The following is a 19,860-nucleotide window of genomic DNA, read 5'->3' as shown; positions in this document are numbered from 1 at the left end:
TTCCCAATAAAAAATTGTTTGAAAATGCAAACATTTATTTTATGGAAAGATGCACCATGCTGGCTTGTTGACAACATAACGGAGTGGCGCAGATTACTGTTTGATTTAAGAGGGCGCTACTATTTCCCAGTTTTAGCCCGAACACGTAACGGGCCATTGACCGGTTCAAGCCGAGACAGGGTAAAATAACTCCCTCAATGCCGTTGGAAGCAAAAAGACGAGGGAGGGGGAACTCGAATGGAAGGCGTCGGTGCAACACAGAGGAGACAATCGAGTTTGATAGAGCTTTAAAAAATGACTATATCAGACGTAAAACCAACATTATCAAAATAACATTGTTACCCAGGATACACGGGACTTTTTACAGTATTTGACTGTCCTATATCTGTCATAACTACAGGCAGTTGAGCCTTGTTTATATTGTTTTGCAAGCGAGCTTTGAACAGGGTCGGGAGGCCCAATCTGGTGCGGGAAGCGACCGCCTTCTTCCGAGTGTGTTGTTGAGTGGTTCGGTCTATTCGCTCACCAAGTAAGTGAGGCAGTTGTATATTCAACGCAATTGTGAAATATACACAGATTTTCAAACTACTTAACCTTAAAATCAATGTGAGCATTGGATGTCATCTATCATGTTGCGTCTGTTAGCTTGAGCCAGCTAGCTAACGTAAGCTAGCTAGCTACTAGCCAAGTAGTTAACGTAAGCTAGCTAGTTACTGTAACTGGCTGCATTATTTTTGATTTTTCGCGAGAATTGTTTACGTTATGTTGCTAGTTAGGTAGCCAGCCTCGACTGTGTCATCTGAAGCTAGCGGCTAGTTAGTTAGTGAACATTAGCTATCTAGCTAATTGATCTAGGTAGCTAACATCGTAACTAGCTAGCCATATGGGTCTGTTTTGGTTGTTGAACACTGAAATACTAGCTAGTAGTATGTAGCTACTATATTATCCCAACTAACGTTAGTAAACTTCGTTTATGTCCTGCTGCTAACGTTAGACACACTATTGTTTCTTTAATACCGTTAGTTGATTGATTTAGTTGACTAGCTACCTAATGTTATAGTGTCTATGTTAATGGGGATGTATTGTACCTAACTGCACATTGCGTTAGCCACTTCCAGAGCAGTCGGAGCCTCAGTTTGCTGAACCTGAAAATGAAGGATCACACGGTAGAAAAAAATTGTGGTGAAATGACAGCTTCCAAATAGTATTTGGGTAGAGATGAACTAAAACCCCATTTGTCCAGATTTATTACATAAAAACATTACAGTAAAAGTGAACTTAATTGTTTTGATGAGAAATTGCATATGATGACTGCAAATAATGCATTTCATATTTTGTACCCATCACAGAGAATATGAGACAGGTGTCACGATGACGTCTAGATTTGGTAAAACCTACAGCCGTAAGGGAGGCGACGGCTCATCATCCAAGTTTGACGAGGTCCTGTCCAACAAGAGAGCGACGCTCAGCACCAAATGGGGCGAGACGACATACAAGGCCAAGGTGAGTTCCAAGCGCCCCGGCCAGAAGACTGAGGTGGCAGAGCAGCCCAAGAGGCCCAAACTCTCCAACGAGAGCTCCGAGGACCCCTTTGGGTTTGACAGCGATGAGGAGTCAAAGACGGTCACCTCTCGCGTCCCACAGGCAAAAGCCTCCCCAGTCAAGCCGGCATCCACAGAACTGCCCCCGGCAGGGAGGCCAGGCTTGTCCCTGGAGTCCAGCAGCAGAACCAGCCTTGCTCCCAGTAGAGCAACCTCTAGTCTGGGGATTGACAGAACCCAACTGAGGGTCACCGAGGACACAGCCAGGTTCTTCAACACCACCCCCACAACAGGTAGGAGGCAACTCATGTTGCAAAGTAGGACTAATAATACATTGTAGAATGTTAGATGGGACCAGAAGACTTTGGCTTCCAGAGGGTGTAGGGTCGAACATATCTAAATATTGTGCATGCATGGAATTTTCCTCTGCCTTGGAATTTGGCAGTTTTTATTTGTTAGGTACTTTTGTAGACGTTTAGCCAGTACTGAAAGTAGTGTTTACAAGCCAAAAGTGGTCCCTGAAAATTGCGTATAAAGTCATTGCTCTCTCTCCCTCTGACCTGTGCATCTTGCTAGTTGTCACTCAAATGACAAGGGGCTGATGCTCATTAGCAAGAACCTCAAATTGCTAGGGGCTGGCCCACGAGGGGGAAAATGGTGCAGCACAGCTTCCAGAATAAGACTCTTTCAAACAAGGGCTAATTGCAGCTAATTGAGAAGACAGTAATTCTGCTCATAGGTTATGCATGTATGAACTACACATTGACACACCAAGCTCAAATACTTAGTTGTCGCCAAAGTTCTGGAGCATGTCTTTAAGATGAAATAGTGTGCCAAGTCAGCCATCCTTAGTTACAATTATTGAAATAGATTGATTTCCTGTAATTCATTACAAGCGAATGAATACAAGGTAATTATAGGTACTAAATATTTTGATTGTCCTTAGATTTAGTGATCCAATCCTGGGCAGTAAAGAAGACATTTCCTCTAGTGAGGTTACAAAAGAATATGCATAGTTATTCATTTAGGATGCAATTGAGTCTCTTCATTTCAGACCATATGTCATCCACCCATCTGATTTAGTCATCAGATTGGTAGCTGACCTCATGATTCAGACGAGTGGCCATTTTGAATGCAACACCCTGCCTTGTGACAATTTACCACTTTGCAAACACTGTTAGCTTTTGACTTTGGAAAAGTTTCCCAACTCTTGGAACAGACAAACCTCTAATCTGTCTCTGTCTTTGGAGCAGGCTTCAACAGGCTCCCTTTGGACTGGAATATTGGGGACAAACTGTCAGCCTGGCAGCCTCTCGTGGGTTACTTCCAAAGCGTGTTCACTGGGGAGATGCAAACCCATCAGAATGTGCAGTCTTTATGTTGACGCGCTTCACTTATATAAAACCAGTCCACCTGACAGGGGTAGCCTCGTTTTTAGGAGGCCGGCTTCTCTGTCTCTTCTCATGATTGTATTCAGCATTGCTAAAGGCGCCCGCATATTAGGTTGTTTGCCCCTAAAACTCGGCTAGGCGACGCAAAAGTCTGTTTCGCATACTCCCTAAAGACCTTTCGCTCGAGAAACAAAAAGGGGCAATATTGCCATTTGTCCCTCTTGAGCAACCGTAGCAACAACATAGCCAGAAACCCTTCCTCAAAATGAATCCAAGATAAATCAAGAAATCTGTAATTTTTATGTTTTTGCTGAGGTCTTAGTCGTGCAATTTTACATCTACCTAAGATGTTTGGTACAGTATTTCTCAAGTGAAAAAATGTCTCTCGTTGAATGGCAACAACCGCTTCACTGAAGAATCCCGTACATAGTTCCCACTCCTACTAGGCGTCGTAGTACTGTTGATCCTTCACAGACGTAGGGGTGCAGACTTTGCCTACCAAACTTTGATATAAAACCTGCTGAACACCAACGGACGACAACTTCAAATTTCGTCGTAATATATGCGCCAACTGTTTCGACTTGGAAGCATGGAACAGGCTTAAGTAGACACGCTGAATGTAATTTACTGCATCAAGGCAGCAACTTGTTGCTCTAGTTACGGGCCCGTTTCAAAGCAATGCTGCTTGCTGGTGTGTGCCTTGTCCACCACAAAACAGTATTGCATAATTTAAAATCCCTGCATATTGCTGTATGCCCTACAGTTAACTCCCAAAATAATTGAAACACTTGAGTAAACAAGGGATACAATGTATATTGAAAGCGGGTGCTTCCACACAGGTGGGTGATTCTCATGAAACCAGTTTTTAAAATGTCTGTGTCAGATTGAGTTGCAAAACCATGATGCATTTGCAAAAATAAACTGTCATCATTCAGGACTGAGATGTAGGTTTTGGAAGTGTCTAATTTTAAATACATTTTACACTTGACTTTGTACATTTTCACCCCAAATTCTCATTACTGAAATGCGTAAAAATTCTTTAGCAAAACAACTTTTGAATAAAACACAAATGTTACTGTAGTTTGTCCATAAATCCTAGAAATGGTATACTAGTTGAAGTTTACATTTAAACTAATATTAATAACATAGTGTTTGTGGACATGTCATTACGTAACACTTTCTCACGTTCCTGTGAAATCTCCAGGCAGTTAAAAAAACAAAAAACGTTTATTCACCCATGATGCATCGTCTAGATCAAGTATTCCAAAACTGGGGTATGCGCAATGCCGTCGGGGGTACGCCAAATAAATAAAAATGTGATTCACATTTTAAAAAATTAAATAAAACGAAATAGTATTTTTTTCAAACATTCCATTTATATTTTCCAACGGGGCTATACATTTGGGTGAGGTCCCCCCCCCCCCCCCCCCCCTGAGTTGCCTCGTTTCACTGCCAAAAATCTAATTAAACTGCCTAGTGTTCAGCGAAATAATAACACAATGTCAATTACAGGTAGCCTAGTCAAATAATTAACATCCAATCACGTTAACCGTTACTCTCTCACGGGAATTCCACTAATGGCAAACGTAGCTGCTGCTCATTCCGTTAGCTTGAAAATTGATAAATGGTTTAAAAAAGTAAGGCCAGCATCCATAGAGACATACCAGTGCTACTGGTAGTACTGTTACTACCAGCAGTACTGCACCTGTCGGCGACAAGTTCTGCTTCCACGAGTACATCAAATGCTAGCATCAGTAATTCTACATCTGTTAGCCCAGCTAGCATGGACACTGACAGTTGTGAATCTGATGCAGCCCAAAGAGCTACTGCCCCCTTACCTGGGAAAGCACAGAACAACAGACAGGGACGTTGGACCATCGAAGAGGGGCAAATATGATGAACTACATTGATTTGGGGTTCACTTATTAGGAGTAGTGCCTTTCCTTAGCCACGGTGTGTTTTATATGTGCAAAAGTACTATCTCACAACTCGCCAAAACCTTCACTCTTGCGCAGACATTTTAGAAACAAAACATGTGAGAATTAAGAAGACTTGAGTAGTAAGACATGTATAAAAGCAACAGATACTATTTAATGAGAAGGGGCTAGAAGCGTCTTATATGGTGAGCTACCGAGTGGCTAGGACAGGCAAGCCCCATACTATTGTGGAGGACTTAATTCTTCGTGCTGCCGCAGATATGGCTGGGACAATGCTGGTGGAAAAGGCCAAAAAATCTATAAAGACAGTGCCTTCGTCAAAAAACACTGTTCCATGAGACATCAGTGACATGGCAGGAGATGTTTTGAAACAATCACTGCTTTGCATACAAGCCAGTGAATTCTATGCGTTACAGCTGAAGAGTCAACAGACGTGGCGGGCCTGGCACAGCACCTGGTATATGTCTGTTATGTTTATGGGGGGTCAATTAAGGAAAACCACTGGAAACCAGGACAACAGGAGAGGATATTTTTTAAAGTACTGGACAGCTTTGTGACATCAAATGGACTTTGGTGGTCAAGATGTGTTGGTATCTGTACTGATGGCGCGAACGCCATGACAGGGAGACGTAGTGGATTGGTAACACTCGTGCAAGCAGTTGCTTCCGACACCACTTTGGTACACTGCAGCATCCACCCAGAGGCTCTTGCTGCCAAAGGAATGCCTGACAGCTTGAAAGACGTTTTGGACATTACAGTGAAAAAGGTTACATTTGTTAAAGCAAGGCCCCTGAACTCTCTGTATTTTCTGCACAATGCAATGATATGGGCAGCGACCATGTAACGCTTTTACAACATACAGAAGTGCGCTGGCTATCAAGTTTTTAATTGAGAGATGAGCTTAAAGTTTTACTGACCATGATTTTCACTTGTCTGACCGCTTGCATGATGATGCGTTTCTCACATGACTGGCCTATCTGGGTGATGTTTTTTCTCGCCTGAATGATCTGAATCTAGGATTACAGAGACTTCTTCAGCAACTATATTCAATGCGCGGGACAAAATTGAGGCTATGATTAAGAAGTTGTAGCTCTTCTCTGTCTGCATTAACAAGGACAACACACAGGTCTTTCCATCATTGTATGATTTTTGTGTGCAAATGAACTCAAGCTTACAGACAATGTCACATGTGATATAGGGAAGCACCTGAGTGAGTTGGGCGCACAATTACGCAGGTACTTTCCCGAAACGGATGACACAAACAACTGGATTTGTTATCCCTTTCATGCCCTGCCTCCAGTGACTTACTGATAGCTGAACAAGAAAGCCTCATCAAAATTGCAACAATTGTGGAAATGTAATTGAATCAGAAGCCAGATTTCTGAATTGGGCTGCGCTCAGAGTATCCTGCCTTGGCAAATCACGCTGTTAAGACACTGATGCCCTTTGCAACCACGTACCTATGTGAGAGGATTCTCGGCCCTCACTAGCATGAAAACGAAATACAGGCACAGACTGTGTGTGGGAAATGATTTAAGACCGACTCTCCAATACAACCCAACATTGCGGAGTTATGTGCATCCTTTCAAGCACACCCTTCTCATTGACCTGTGGTGAGTTAGTGGCTTGCGAAAGTATTCAACCCTCTTGGCATTTTTCCTATTTTGTTGCCTTACAACCTGGAATTAAAATATATATTTTTTGGAGGGGTTGTATCATTTGATTTACAGAACATGCCTACCACTTTGAAGATGCAAAATATTTTTGTGACACAAGAAATAAGACAACTTAACTTCTTTGGGCTGCAAGCCAGAAGCCGGGCACAATATGACAACAGCCACTTCAAGTGCAGGGCGCGAAATTCAAAATATATTTTTTAGAAATATTTAACTTTCACACATTAACAAGTCCAATACAGAGCATATGAAAGATCTTGTGAATCCAGCCAACATGTCCGATTTTTAAAATGTTTTACAGCGAAAACACCACGTATATTTATGTTAGCTCACCACCAAATACAAAAAAGGACAGACATTTTTCACAGCACAGGTAGCATGCACAAAGCCAACCTAACTAATCAAGAAACAACTTCATCAGATGACAGTCTTATAACATGTTATTCAATAAATCTATGTTTTGTTCGAAAAATTTGCATATTTGAGCTATAAATCAGTTTTACATTGCAGCTACCATCACATCTACCGTCAGAAATAGCACCGAAGCAGCCAGAGTAATTAGACACCAACGTCAAATACCTAAATACTCATCATAAAACATTTCTGAAAAATACATGGTGTACAGCAAATGAAAGACAGGCATCTTGTGATTCCAGCCAATATTTCCGATTTGTCAAGTGTTTTACAGCGAAAACACAATAACATTATATTAGCTTACCACAATAGCTAGAAACACAAGCCGTTTACCAGCAGCAAAAGTTAGCGATCGTAACAAACCAGCAAAATATATATAATTTTTGACTAACCTTGATAAGCTTCATCAAATGACAGTCCTATAACATCAGGTTATACATACACTTGTGTTTTGTTCGAAAATGTACATATTTAGAGCTGAAATCAGTGGTTATACATTGTGCTAACGTAGCATCTTTTTCCCAGAATGTGCGGATATTTTTATGACACAACTATTCTGACCAAATAACTATACATAAACGTTACTAAAAAATACATGTTGTATAGGAAATGATAGATACACTAGTTCTTAATGCAATCGCCGTGTTAGAATTAAAAAAATAACTTCATTACGACATCCAGCTTAGTTATAGCGAGAGAGTGCCCAAAATCTGGGCGCAAACTACTAGTTCACATGTTCGACAGATATATGAAATAGCATCATAAAATGGGTCCTACTTTTGATGATCTTCCATCAGAATGTTGTACAAGGGGTCCTTTGTCCAGAACAATCGTTGTTTGGATTTAGAATGTCCTCTTCTCCAGTCAATTAGCACGGAAAGCTAGCAAAGTAGCGCGAAGCTCTCCTTCCTGAACAAAGGCAGACAAAGCAACACGCCTAAAGTCCCGAAAAAAAATTCAATAATCTAATAAAACTATATTGAAAAAACCTACTTTACGATGATATTGTCACATTTATCAAATAAAATCAAAGCCGGAGATATTAGTCGTCTATAACGACAGCTTTACAGAGGGCAATACCAGGTCCCTTCTCGCGCGTTCCAGGAAACAGGAAATTGGGGTCGCGTCATGCCAAGAGCTTTTATTCGACCTCAGATCATGTTATACACTCCATTTCTTCTCACTGCCTGTTGACATCTAGTGGAAGGTGTATGAAGTGCATGTATACTAATATATATGAAGTCCATTTATAGGCAGGCCCTAGAACAGAGCATCGATTTCAGATTTTCCACTTCCTGTCAGGAAGTTTGCTGCAAAATGAGTTCTGTTTTACTCACAGATATAATTCAAACGGTTTTAGAAACTAGAGTTTTCTATCCAATAGTAATAATAATATGCATATTGTACGAGCAAGAATTGAATGAGGCCGGTTGAAATGGGCACCTTTATCCAAGTTACTCAATACTGCCCCTGCAGCCATAAGAAGTTAACTTGAGCATGCATAACTATTCACCCCCCCAAAGTCAATACTTTGTAGAGTCACCTTTTGCAGCAATTACAGCTGCAAGTCTCTTGGGGTATATCTCTATAAGCTTGGCACATCTAGCCACTAGGATTCTTGCCCATTCTTCAAGGCAAAACTGCTCCAGCTCCTTCAAATCGGATGGGTTCCGCTGGTGTACAGCAGTCTTTAAGTCATACCAAAGATTCTCAATTGGATTGAGGTCTGGGCTTTGACTAGGCCATTCCAAGACATTTAAATGTTTCCCCATAAACATCTCAAGTCTTGCTTTAGCAGTATGCTTAGCGTTATTGTCCTGCTGGAAGGTGAACCTCCGTCCCAGTCTCAAATCTCTGGAAGACTGAAACAGGTTTCCCTCAAGAATTTCCCTGTATTTAGCGCCATCCATCATTCCTTAAATTTGACCAGTTTCCCAGTCCCTGCTGATGGGAAAACATCCCCACAGCATGATACTGCCACCACCATGCTTCACTGTGTTCTCGGAGTGATGAGAGGTGTTGGGTTTGTGCCATACATAGCGTTTTCCTTGATGGCCAAAAAGCTCAATTTTAGTCTCATCTAACCAGAGTACCTTCTTCCATATGTTTGGGGAGTCTCCCACATGCCTTTTGGGGTACACCATACGTGTTTGCTTATTTTTTTCTTTAAGCAATGGCTTTTTTCTGGCCACTCTTCCGTAAAGCTCAGCTCTGTGGAGTGTATGGCTTAAAGTGGTTCAATGGACAGATACTCCGATCTCCTCTGTGGAGCTTTGTGGCTCCTTCAGGATTATCTTTGGTCTGATTTATTGCCCTCCTTACCTGGTCTTTTAGTTTTGGTGGGCGGCCCTCTCTTGGCAGGTTTGTTGTGGTGCCATATTCTTTCCATTTTTGTAATAATGGATTTAATGGTGCTCTTTGGGATGTTCAAAGTTTCAGATTTTTTTTAATAACCCAACCCTGATCTGTACTTCTCCACAATTTTGTCCCTGACCTGTTTGGAGAGGTCCTTGGTCTTCATGGTAACGCTTGCTTGCTTGGTGGTGCCCCCGGCTTAGTGGTGTTGCAGACTCTGGGGCCTTTCAGAACAAGTGTGTATATATATATATACTGAGATCATGTGACAGATCATATGACACTTAGAATGCACACAGGTGGACTTTATTTAACTAATTATGTGACTTCTGAAGGTAATTGGTTGCACCAGATCTTATTTAGGGGCTTCATAGCAAAGGGGGCACCACTTGTCTGTTTTGGAATTTTTTGGAATCAAGTTTTTATTTTTCTCACTTCACCAATTTGACTGTTTTGTGTCCATTACATGAAATCCAAATAAAAAATCAATTTAAATGACAGGTTGTAATGCAACAAAATAGTGAAAATGCCAAGGGGGTGAATACTTTTGCAAGGCGCTGTATTCACTATTTTTGATTAACAAATTAAGTTTCATGTGTAAGATGGCTAAATAAAGAGCAAACTTATTCGTGCCCTGGTCCTATAAGAGCTTTTTGTCACAACCTGGCTCGTGGGAAGTGACAAACTCACACTCATGGCAGGCTTACAGTGATGGCAAAACACATCTGAGAGTGCGCTGACCCTGGTGCTAGCCCCTTACGCAGCTGGAGGTTGAATATTTGAAGGGGTACAGGACTATAAAAAGTTTGGGAACCATTGATCTAGAGGATGATGTTACGTTAATTTATTCGCTTATATGCCTTCAGAATGATGTTTGAAGTTCTCCAACACTCCCTTTATCCCACTTGGCCTTCTCATTACTGACATGGTCAAATTGGGGGAAAAGGCAGATGTTTTTTAGTTTAGAATTATATAATTTCATTTAAAATGTTTATTTTCAGTGTTATGTTTAACTTTGGCCTTTTTCATTGGGAGATCAATGTAAAACAAATACTATGGATTTGTTTACTCTTTTGGACTGCGAAAACTGTTACGGTAATGAGAATTTTGTGAATGTTCTTAATGTATAGTTGTATAGTATCTAATTTTTAAAAAGGGTATTAAATATGAGTATATATTGTAATCTCAGTGAAAAATGACACTTAAAAAAAACAGTTGTGAGATTGACCCAGGTGTGGTGTCTGTTAAGTAATTTAGGGGTACATTAAGCAATTAACATCCCGTCATGCTTAGGGTCATGTATAAAAATGCTGGGCAGGCCATTATTTTGTCTACCATATCATCTTATGGCGGCATAGCCAATGTCCTAATCCACAGGGTACGAGTGGTCACTGAAGGGTTTGATGAGCATGAAAACGATGTACAGTGGTTCCTCAATTAAGTTTATACTGCAGCGCATTAAGGTACATGTCTGGCACATTGCGTCACTGCAAGGGGGAGTTAGAAATCTTACTTTTGGTGCCAGGTGCTAATGTTTCTTTCTTCACTAAATTAATGACGTGAATGGGTAACTGAAACCAGATAACTGATAATTGTGCACTTGTTTGAAGGAACTGGCTGAGGGTGATTGAATCGAACAATGGTGTAAGAACTGCTCTTCCTGTCTCGCGCGCACACCACTTTTTAACTGGACTGTAGGCTATCACTTAAAAGAACTGTTAAACTATTTTTATTGTATATAAACTGTTTCCTTTTTTGGCAGTTACCTGTATCATATGAAATTGTCCAGTGTTGGTGATCGTGTGCCCGCCTGTTCTAGTTTTTAGCTGATAGTAGTGGAACCTGGTGTGGTCGTCTGCTGCAATAGCCCGTCCATGACGAGGACTGACGGGTTGTGCATACAGAGATGCTGTCCTGCACACCACTGTTGTACTGCGCCGCTATTTGCCTAATTGTGGCCCGCCTGTTAGCTTGTGCGATTCTTGCCATTGTCCTTCGACTTCTCTCACCAATGCGCTGTTTTCGCCCACAGGACTGCCGCTGACACACATTTTTATTTGTTGCACCATTCTCGGTAAACCCTAGACACTGTCGCGTGAAAAGCCCAGGAGGCCGTCCGTTTCTGAGATGCGCCTGGCACCGACAAACACAGCACGCTCAAAGTCTCTTAGGTCACTAGTTTTGCCCAATCCAACGTTCAATCAAACAGTAACTGAATGCCTCTGTCTGCCTGCTTTATAAAGCAAGCCACGTGACTGACTCTGTTGGAGCGAACCAATTTTGTGAATTGTACCTAATAAACTGGCCACTGAGTGTATATTCTTTCAGTCTATGAGAACTGAAAGTATCAATCATTTGCACATTTAGCAACAACACTGCCATGTTCCTACACAAACCCAGGATATCCTCTAAGGCCCAGTGTTCACTTGTCCACCTGTAGAAACTCATTGTTTGGCTGGCGGGGAAATCAATCCGAGCAGACCAGAGATTAAAGGACACTTTTCAGAGCCAGAACTTGGTAATGATGGTAATACTTATTGAGCTCCATTAAGGATTCATCAAGCTTAGTGTTCCGCCCATTTTTAATGTGGCTAATCGTTTATAAGCTTAATTTGACCCCAAAAAACGTTAACGCTTGAGGCGTTCAGTGATGGTGATGAAGGTGTGATCGTCTCTGCGTTGAGTGCCCAGACACAGAGAGAGGGTTGTCTCAATCCCTCCAAAGGACCGACTGCATAATGAACAAGGTCTGTTACAGCTCTGGTTAGATTCTAATCAGGTATTTTCTCAAGTGCAAAGGATTTGGAAATAATAAAACATTCCCATTTAAAATAATTTACACAGGAGGAAGGGAAATGCCAATCACAGCCAGTTCATTAAATGTCTTGGCATTCTCAGCAAAAACCACAACACCATGAAATAACTAGTTATTTTGAAGTCATAAATGTAAAGGTGTAAAGGCTCGTTGCAAACTGTGTGAAGACCATAATTAATTTGCCAGAATTTTACATAATTATGACAACATTGAAGGTTGTGCAATGTAACAGCAATATTTAGACTTAGGGTTGCCACCTGTTCGATAAAATACGTAACGGTTCCGTATTTCACTGAAAGAATAAACATTTTGTTTTCGAAATTATAGTTTCCGGAATTGACCATATTAATGTCCAACTACTCGTATTTCTGTGTTTATTATAATTAAGTCTATGATTTGATAGAGCAGTCTGACTGAGCGGTGGTAGGCAGCAGCAGGCTCGTAAGCATTCATTCAAACAGCACTTTACTGAGTTTTCCAGCAGCTCTTCGCAATGCTTGCGGCACAGCGCTGTTTATGACTTCAAGCCTATCAAATACTGAGATTAGGCTGGCAATAAAGGGCCTATTAGAACATCCAATAGTCAAAGGTATATGAAATACAAATGGTAAAGATAAATACACTGCTCAAAAAAATAAAGGGAACACTTAAACAACACAATGTAACTCCAAGTCAATCACACTTCTGTGAAATCAAACTGTCCACTTAGGAAACAACACTGATTGACAATACATTTCACATGCTGTTGTGCAAATGGAATAGACAAAAGGTGGAAATTATAGGCAATTAGCAAGACACCCCCAATAAAGGAGTGGTTCTGCAGGTGGTGACCACAGACCACTTCTCAGTTCCTATGCTTCCTGGCTGATGTTCTGGTCACTTTTGAATGCCGGCAGTGCTTTCACTCTAGTGGTAGCATGAGACGGAGTCTACAACCCACACATGTGGCTCAGGTAGTGCAGCTCATCCAGGATGGCACATCAATGCGAGCTGTGGCAAGAAGGTTTGCTGTGTCTGTCAGCGTAGTGTCCAGAGCATGGAGGCGCTACCAGGAGACAGGCAAGTACATCAGGAGACGTGGAGGAGGCCGTAGGAGGGCAACAACCCAGCAGCAGGACCACTACCTCCGCCTTTGTGCAAGGAGGAGCAGGTGGAGCACTGCCAGAGCCCTGCAAAATGACCTCCAGCAGGCCACAAATGTGCATGTGTCTGCTCAAACGGTCAGAAACAGACTCCCTGAGGGTGGTATGAGGGCCCGACGTCCACAGGTGGGGGTTGTGCTTACAGCCCAACACGGTGCAGGACGTTTGGCATTTGCCAGAGAACACCAAGATTGGCAAATTCGCCACTGGCGCCCTGTGCTCTTCACAGATGAAAGCAGGTTCACACTGAGCACATGTGACAGACGTGACAGAGTCTGGAGACGCCGTGGAGAACGTTCTGCTGCCTGCAACATCCTCCAGCATGACCGGTTTGGCGGTGGGTCAGTCATGGTGTGGGGTGGCATTTCTTTGGGGAGCCGCACAGCCCTCCATGTGCTCGCCAGAGGTAGCCTGACTGCCATTAGGTACCGAGATGAGATCCTCAGAACCCTTGTGAGACCATATGCTGGTGCGGTTGACCCTGGGTTCCTCCTAATGCAAGACAATGCTACACCTCATGTGCCTGGAGTGTGTCAGCAGTTCCTGCAAGAGGAAGGCATTGATGCTATGGACTGGCCCGCCCGTTCCCCAGACCTGAATCCAATTGAGCACATCTGGGACATCATGTCCATCCATGATGCTCCATCCACCAACGCCACGTTGCACCACAGACTGTCCAGGAGTTGGCGGATGCTTTAGTCCAGGTCTGGGAGGAGATCCCTCAGGAGACCATCCGCCACCTCATCAGGAGCATGCCCAGGCATTGTAGGGAGGTCATACAGGCACGTGGAGGCCACACACACTACTGAGCCTCATTTTGACTTGTTTTAAGGACATTACATCAAAGTTGGATCAGCCTGTAGTGTGGTTTTCCACTTTAATTTTGAGTGTGACTCCAAATCCAGCCCTCCATGGGTTGATAAATTTGATTTCCATTGATCATTTGTGTGATTTGTTGTCAGCACATTCAACTATGTAAAGAAAAAGTATTTAATAAGAATATTTCATTCAGATCTAGGATGTGTTATTTTAGTGTTCCCTTTATTTTTTTGAGCAGTGTAGTTGACTCGTCATAATTCCTATAATGTCAACAACCTAAAACTTCTTAACTGGGAATATTGAAGAACTGGGAATATTGAACTACCAGCTTTCATATGTTCTCATGCTCTGAGCAAGGAACTTAAACATTAGCTTTTTTACATGGCACATATTGCACTTTTACTTCTCCAACACTGTTTTTGCATTATTTAAACCATATTGAACATGACTAAATAGATTCTATTTATGTATTATTTTAAGTTAAAATAAGTGTTCATTCAGTATTGTTGTAATTGTCATTATTACAAATATATAAATATATATAAATAAATTGTCCGATTTAATAGGTATCGTTTTTGTTTTGGTCCTCCAATCGGTCGACCTCTACTTGTAACTACATTAACAGGTGTAGACCTTACAGTGAAATGCTTACTTACAAGCCCTTAACCAACAATAGAGTTAAGAAAAATGTTTTAAAGTGTTTACAATTTATTTATTTATAAAATAACAGTAGTGAGGCTATATACAGGGTGTACTGGTACAGAGTCAATGTGCGAGTGCACAGGTTAGTCAAGGTAATTGGGGTAATATGTACATGTAGGTAGAGGTAAAGTGACTGACTATGCATGAGTAGCAGCTTTCAACCTGCTCTACTACAGCCCCGTCGATGAGAATAGGGGCGTGCTCGGTCCTCCTTTTCCTATAGTCCACAATCTCCTATTTGTCTTGTTCACGTTGAGGGAGAGGTTGTTATCCTGGCACCACACTGCCAGGTCTCTGACCTCCTCCCTATAGGCTCTCATCGTTGTCGGCAAACTTAATGATGGTGTTGTGATCATGAACGTTGACACTGATATGGAAATGTGAAGTGCACATTTGGACTAACGGGTGTTTGGCTTGCTTGTATGACATCAAAGCAGTATTTATTATATTCCTCAACGTCTCATCTTTCGAAATACATTGAATTCTCCTAATTTACAACATTTGCCTCATTCAGACAACAAAACATTTGCAAAAGTTGCCCAATTAGCGGGAGGGATGGGGGCAACTTGTCGCATGGGGTGCTCAGAATAGCTGTCAGTAAAAATCCAGTCAGCTTTGAAGCGCAGAGCCTGAGCTCTGATGTAATTTATATAATGTTACTGTACAGCCACTGTGTTCCAATTTAGGCGCTAATCGGTTTCCAAATCTGCCATTTTTCAATCTGTGTCGGGGTTAAAGGGATAGTCCACTCCAGAATGAAACTCCTGTCAATTTGGTGATGCGTCTGTGGTCACAACCATTTTCTGAGTCAACATCACTTTGAGTCAAAATGCATGCCGAGATCTATCGTTTAGATTTGTTTTTAACATGACTTCAAAAATGTAAGCCTATGCAACATGAACCTATTAAAAACAGTACCTTAGCCTACCGCACAAACCTCATTGCTATTGGCCCAATACAATATCACTGCATTTTGTCTTTGCTTGAATTGCCCTGCACATGTTGTAAGGACCATACATTTGTTTTTATATAACAATTCAGAAAAAAATTGTATATGAGAATTTGAGGTAGGCTATATAATCACACCGGTAATAGAGCATCTGTTGTAGTACTTGAGGCACAGCTGAGTGAGAATACATTTTAAATAATTTGCTTAGTATTTTTTACTTTGCCCTCATCTGATGCTCAGCCTCAACGTCCCTCCGCTCTCCCTTTCCTCCATTTGACACTGACCAAAAAAGGACACCGTCTTCCAGCTCATGATGACAACTTGAGTCGCACCGCATTATTTCTCTCTCATGCAGAAATCCATGTTACTCCTATGAACAGAGAAAGTTACATTTTGAGCGATATTTAAAAAGACCCAAGCCGCTAATAATACCAACAGCAAACCTATCGATACACTTTCCTACTCATTCATTACAGCTGCAGTGCTGGTTGTAGCGCGAGTGTAGGAAGACGGCATTTTATGGCTTATAAAATGTTGAATAAAAGTGACAGTGCTGAGTAAGAACTTACACATGAGCTCACTCATAAAAACAGCAGCTCTTTGATAGAGAGAACTATCTAGTCTTGGTTTTTTGAAATCTCACAGTATCAACTTTGCTTTTGCTTGCTACGTTACTGCAGACATGGTAATGTGAGCCATCCGATTGGCCAGGGGTAGGCCCATAGTGCACTTGATTTGCTCTCCGGGCCTGCCGGGAAGGCAGTTTGTACCTTCAGACAAATGAAATGGCAACACTGCGCCTACCTGGCGTGCAGGGCAGCAAAATCGGGTGCACCTACATGCAATGGCGCGAGACGAATAAATACAAATAGGAACGCTTTATTGTTGGTTTTTACAGAAATGTTTGGAGATCGCCTAGGAATGCCTGGGAGAATGAGCAGTCGATCGCAATCAACCGGTTGGTGACGACTGGTCTATGTTCTATGAGTAGGTAAAACATATATTTTCCCCAGGATATAACTTCTAAGTAGTCCGTCTAGAAAATCAGGAAATCGTGTTGTGCCATGTCATCACGGTGCTTATCACTGGAGAGAAGTTTGTTATTCCCTATCATACTCGTAACTCTTTTTGAAACATTACCTGCACTCCCTATCGCCATATGGATCAGCTAGGGTTGGGCGGTATCCAGTTTTCCATACCGTGCATGTGCCATCCCGAAAGATACTGTATTAAAACTTCTGGTAACCCCCAAACGTCACTTACCAGAAGTACTAAGGAATCTCCATAGCGGATTTACTACTAAGACTGACAACCCAGCTCAAAGTTATGCATCTCAAAACGCAGTTTGCAGCATTCACAAAGCAAATATTAGACAACATTAATTCAAGAGAGGATTACCTCAGATTCCGATCCCCACACGTGCTTGAACTTCAAATCAAATCAAATCAAATCAAATTTTATTAGTCACATACACATGGTTAGCAGATGTTAATGCGAGTGTAGCGAAATGCTTGTGCTTCTAGTTCCGACAATGCAGTAATAACAACAAGTAATCTAACCTAACAATTCCGCAACTACTACCTTATACACGCAAGTGTAAAGGGATAAAGAATATGTACATAAAGATATATGAATGAGTGATGGTACAGAACGGCATAGGCAAGGTGCAGTACATGGAATAGAGTACGGTATATACCTATGAGATGAGTACTGTAGGGTATGTAAACATAAAGTGGCATAGTTTAAAGTGGCTAGTGGTCCATGTATTACATAAGATGGCAAGATGCAGTAGATGATATAGAGTACAGTATATACATATACATAAGAGATGTGTAATGTAGGGTATGTAAACATTATATTAGGTGGCATTGTTTAAAGTGGCTGGTGGTACATTTTTACATAATTTCCAGGCACAGCTGGAAACACAGCTTCCAGGCACTTCGCACCGGTAGTAGCTTTATGGCGAGCAAGGAAACGTGCGCTAGCATAGATGGTAACTGACATTGCAGAGATGTTTCGCTAATACCGTCCTAAACAGAAAGTTGTTAGACTGTTAACTGATTAATTAACATAGGCCTACTAATATTTATTGATATGTCCTCTTGATATAGCTGTAGGCTGCTAATGATGTGATGTCAGCTCACCATTGACAAGACATGTTGAATTAATGGTAGCCTAATTGTCAGACCTGCGCCGAGTTGGAGTAGTCAGTTAGCTGAGATAATGGATAATCAAAGTGAATGTATGTTTTTGGTTGCAATCAGCTTTGAAATCAGCATATTTTGCATTGTGGCTATCACAACCAAAGTACTAGTGGTAGCGAATTGATGTTAGCTTTAGCGTCAGCTAGGGAGAAAAAGTTGACCTACTACAAAGCTGAACGCTACCAGTATCATCTTGCATTGTAAAGTGTTCTAGCCTCTATGGACATTGTTTTGCGACTAGGAATTAAATTTACATATTTCTACATGCTGTGTCAGATTATTCAAGTGCGTTAACTTCTGTGCAGTAGGAGTGGGGCGCTAACATGATGCAGCCCACTCCCAATGCAGGCTAGCAATGAGTAAGTGGAGCATGTACCGTGCATGCTATGATAAGGGCAGTGTTGCCAACTCATTTTTAGGGGAAGTTGCTAGAGGCAGGTCGATTTGTTGCTAAATGACGTTGTGATATCATTGCGTAATAACGTTACTCAAATTGACTGGCCATGTAATATAAACACAACACATTTTAGAAATGCAGATATTTTTGTAAACACAGCACATTTAATTATTTAACCATTACACATTATTGATTTTTTAAAATTTATTTTCTTTTTATCTAGTAAACCTACACATTCTGAACAATTATAGTTTTAAGCAGTGTATTGGTAGTTATCATGCCTGGCTGCAAAAGTACATTGTGAGTGACGTCGCTCAGCTTGTGCACAGGCAGCTGCAGTCAGCCAACAATGATTTGCAATTTGAGGAAATTGCTGCTGGCCGGGTGATGCCTGTGCACGAGCTGAGCGCCTGCTGTAGACGTCACTCACAATGCAATTTTGCAGCCAGGCACGTGTGTTGTGACTGAGTGTGTGATAGAGAACATCGTTTTTGTGTCATTTAGTGGGAAAATGCGTGCATTTTAGCGTTTGAGTCACTTTTCAAAAGTTGCTAATAGTTCCAAATACATTTTTAAAAGTACCTCCATTTGTTGCTAGGTGCTGTTTGGGGGGGAAAAAAGTTGCCAGGGTAGTCTGAAAAGTTGCTAAATCTAGCAACAAAATTGGTAAATTGGCATCACTGGATCACTGGATGAGACACATTTTGTGACTACATTTCCCAATTTCAGTTTTATGTACCATTTACAAGATTGGCTTTGTACATTTTATTAAAGTACAGACTGCTTCAAAATGGTATATTATAGTCATGGGCTCCCGGGTGTAGGCTGTCATTGTAAATATGAATTTGTTCTTAACTGACTTGCCTAGTTAAATAAAGATTACGTTTAAAAAATAAATTATACACTGGAGTTGGGGGAAACATGGGAAAGTTGTGCTTATTTCAAATGTGTTTTACACTAGCATCTTTTTTTAGTATGTCCATTCATGTTCACACCCTCTTAAGCCTTAGCACCACCCATGTCTAAGTATTCATGTGAGGCCATGTGCTAAATGTTGTGGTTTTAAGGTAGTGTAGTAAACAAGGGGTGAAAGTAGTAGCCTACAATAAGTAACATATCGAGGTAAAAATACGCTATAGAGTCCTTGGCCTATATTTTTTACATTTACATTTAAGTCATTTAGCAGACGCTCTTATCCAGAGCGACTTACAAATTGGTGCATTCACCTTATGACATCCAGTGGAACAGCCACTTTACAATAGTGCATCAGATCTTTTAAGGGGGGGGGGGGGGGGGGGGGGGGGCAGAAGGATTGCTTTATCCTAGGTATTCCTTGAAGAGGTGGGGTTTCAGGTGTCTCCGGAAGGTGGTGATTGACTCCGCTGTCCTGGCGTCGTGAGGGAGTTTGTTCCACCATTGGGGTGCCAGAGCAGCGAACAGTTTTGACTGGGCTGAGCGGGAACTGTACTTCCTCAGTGGTAGGGAGGCGAGCAGGCCAGAGGTGGATGAACGCAGTGC

General features: G+C 41.6%; 1 protein-coding gene across 3 annotated transcripts in view; it reads left to right on the top strand.

Annotated features, from left to right (window-relative positions):
* Positions 1–195: 195 nt before the first annotated feature.
* The window catches only part of waplb (WAPL cohesin release factor b), a 59,692-nt gene continuing 40,027 nt past the window's right edge, over positions 196–19,860 (top strand). The window contains exons 1-2 of one of the 3 annotated variants that reach the window (XM_055890735.1): positions 196–529; positions 1,350–1,834. In XM_055890735.1, coding sequence (XP_055746710.1) covers positions 1,372–1,834 — 463 coding nt within the window. In that variant the 5' untranslated portion in view covers positions 196–529; positions 1,350–1,371. Of the gene's footprint in view, positions 530–1,349; positions 1,835–16,689; positions 16,729–19,860 lie in introns of those variants that run through there. The other 2 variants (XM_055890734.1, XM_055890736.1) reach the window with 2 other exon arrangements.

This window comes from Salvelinus fontinalis, chromosome 30 (genome assembly GCF_029448725.1).
Source record: "Salvelinus fontinalis isolate EN_2023a chromosome 30, ASM2944872v1, whole genome shotgun sequence".
Taxonomy (NCBI): Eukaryota; Metazoa; Chordata; class Actinopteri; order Salmoniformes; family Salmonidae; genus Salvelinus; species Salvelinus fontinalis.
The sequence above is the reverse complement of the archived record's forward strand: the minus strand, read 5'-3'. Positions and strand labels throughout refer to the sequence as shown.